General features: G+C 75.1%; 1 protein-coding gene across 1 annotated transcript in view; it reads left to right on the top strand.

Annotated features, from left to right (window-relative positions):
* Nucleotides 1–1,538, top strand: part of LAMA5 (laminin, alpha 5) — a 36,287-nt gene that overhangs the window by 19,160 nt on the left and 15,589 nt on the right. The window contains exons 13-18 of the mRNA XM_012728158.1: nucleotides 15–161; nucleotides 234–376; nucleotides 487–593; nucleotides 682–835; nucleotides 1,101–1,261; nucleotides 1,337–1,445. Of these exons, the coding sequence (XP_012583612.1) occupies nucleotides 15–161; nucleotides 234–376; nucleotides 487–593; nucleotides 682–835; nucleotides 1,101–1,261; nucleotides 1,337–1,445 (821 nt within the window). The remainder of the gene's footprint in view (nucleotides 1–14; nucleotides 162–233; nucleotides 377–486; nucleotides 594–681; nucleotides 836–1,100; nucleotides 1,262–1,336; nucleotides 1,446–1,538) is intronic.

Raw genomic sequence — 1,538 nt, 5'->3', positions numbered from 1 at the left:
GGCCTGACCGCCAGCCTTGCAGCCGAAGATCGTGGCCAGGCTGAACGTGACCGCGCCCGACCTGTTCCGGCTGGTCTTCCGCTTTGCCAACCGCGGGCCCGGCGGCGTGAGCGGCAGGGTCTCCGTGCGCGAGGACAGCGCGTTCGCCAGCTGCGCCAACTGTGAGTCGCCCCGCCCGCCCCTGCCCGGCCTGTCCTCGCCGCGGACGCGGGCCCACTCGCTGTCTGCCCCAGGCACAGAGCAGAGCCAGCCCGTGGCCTTCCCGCCCAGCACGGAGCCCGCGTTTGTCACCGTGCCCCAGAGGGGCTTCGGGGAGCCCTTCGTGCTGAATCCCGGGGCCTGGGCCCTGCTGGTGGAGGCCGAGGGGGTGCTCCTGGTGAGTGGGGCTCGGGGCGGGGCAGGCCCCGGCGGCCCCAGAGGGGGGCTCGGGGCGGGGCAGGGCCGGGCTGCCGGTCCAGCTCCTCAGCACCCGCCCGGGCCCCCCAGGACTACGTGGTTCTGCTGCCCAGCGCCTACTACGAGGCTGCCCTGCTGCAGCTGCCCGTGACGGAGGCCTGCACGCACCGGCCCAACGCCCAGCGCCCTGGGGAGAAGTGAGGGCCACCCTGGGGGGCTGGCCGGCGGGGCGGCCCTCCGCACCACCCCGCCCCACACTGACCACTGACCCATCTGCCCCCGCAGCTGCCTCCTCTACACCCACTTGTCCCTGGACGGCTTCCCCTCGGCCTCTGGGCTGGAGGCCTCGTGCCACCAGGACAATGGCCTCCCGCGGCCTTGCCGCCCGGAGCAGCTCAGCCCTGAGCACCCGCCTCTGGCCGCCTGCGAGGGCAGCGATGTGCGTTCCCGGGCCCCCGGGGCGGGGTGCACGTTGCAGGGCAGGACCGGGGCGTGGAGCTGCACTGGGCCAGCGGGTGCCGCTGCGCCCCGGGGTTGACCTCGGGGCTGTGTCCTGGGGCGGGGGGCGCCTGTGGCTGCAGGAGGGACAGGGAGCGCGGGGCCCAGAGGCCGCTGTGCTCAGGCCCAGGGCGGGGCGGGGGGCGGGGCCCAGGGGCCTGGAGCCGCGGGCCTTGGGCGGGCCCTCTGATTGCCCCGCCCCCCAGGTGGGTGTCCAGCTGCAGGTGGCGGTGCCGCGGCCAGGCCGCTACGCCCTGGTGGTGGAGTACGCCAACGAGGACGGCCGCCAGGAGGTGGACGTGGCTGTGCACGGGCCCCAGCAGGCCCCCCAGCAGGGGACACTCGCCCTGCACCCCTGTCCCTACAGGTGCCTGGGGCGGCCTCAGCGGGTGGGCTGGGGTGCCGCTGCAGCTGCTCCCCGCTGACCACGTGTCCCCCTCAGCACCCTGTGCCGGGGCACTGCCCTGGATGCCCGACACCACCTGATGTCCTTCTACCTGGACACAGAGGCCAGCGTCCGGCTCACGGCCGAGCAGGCGCACTTCTTCCTGGTGAGACCCTGGACCCTGCCCGTCACCCGGGAATTCTGAGGGGACCGGGAGGGCATGGGGCCGCGCCTCGGGGCTGCTGGCTCGGAGCCGGCG

The sequence above is a fragment of the Condylura cristata genome, unplaced genomic scaffold, assembly GCF_000260355.1.
Source record: "Condylura cristata isolate star-nosed mole 26May11 unplaced genomic scaffold, ConCri1.0 scaffold00022, whole genome shotgun sequence".
Classification (NCBI taxonomy): Eukaryota; Metazoa; Chordata; class Mammalia; order Eulipotyphla; family Talpidae; genus Condylura; species Condylura cristata.
Note: the sequence above shows the minus strand (reverse complement) of the source record. Positions and strands in the feature narration are given on the sequence as shown.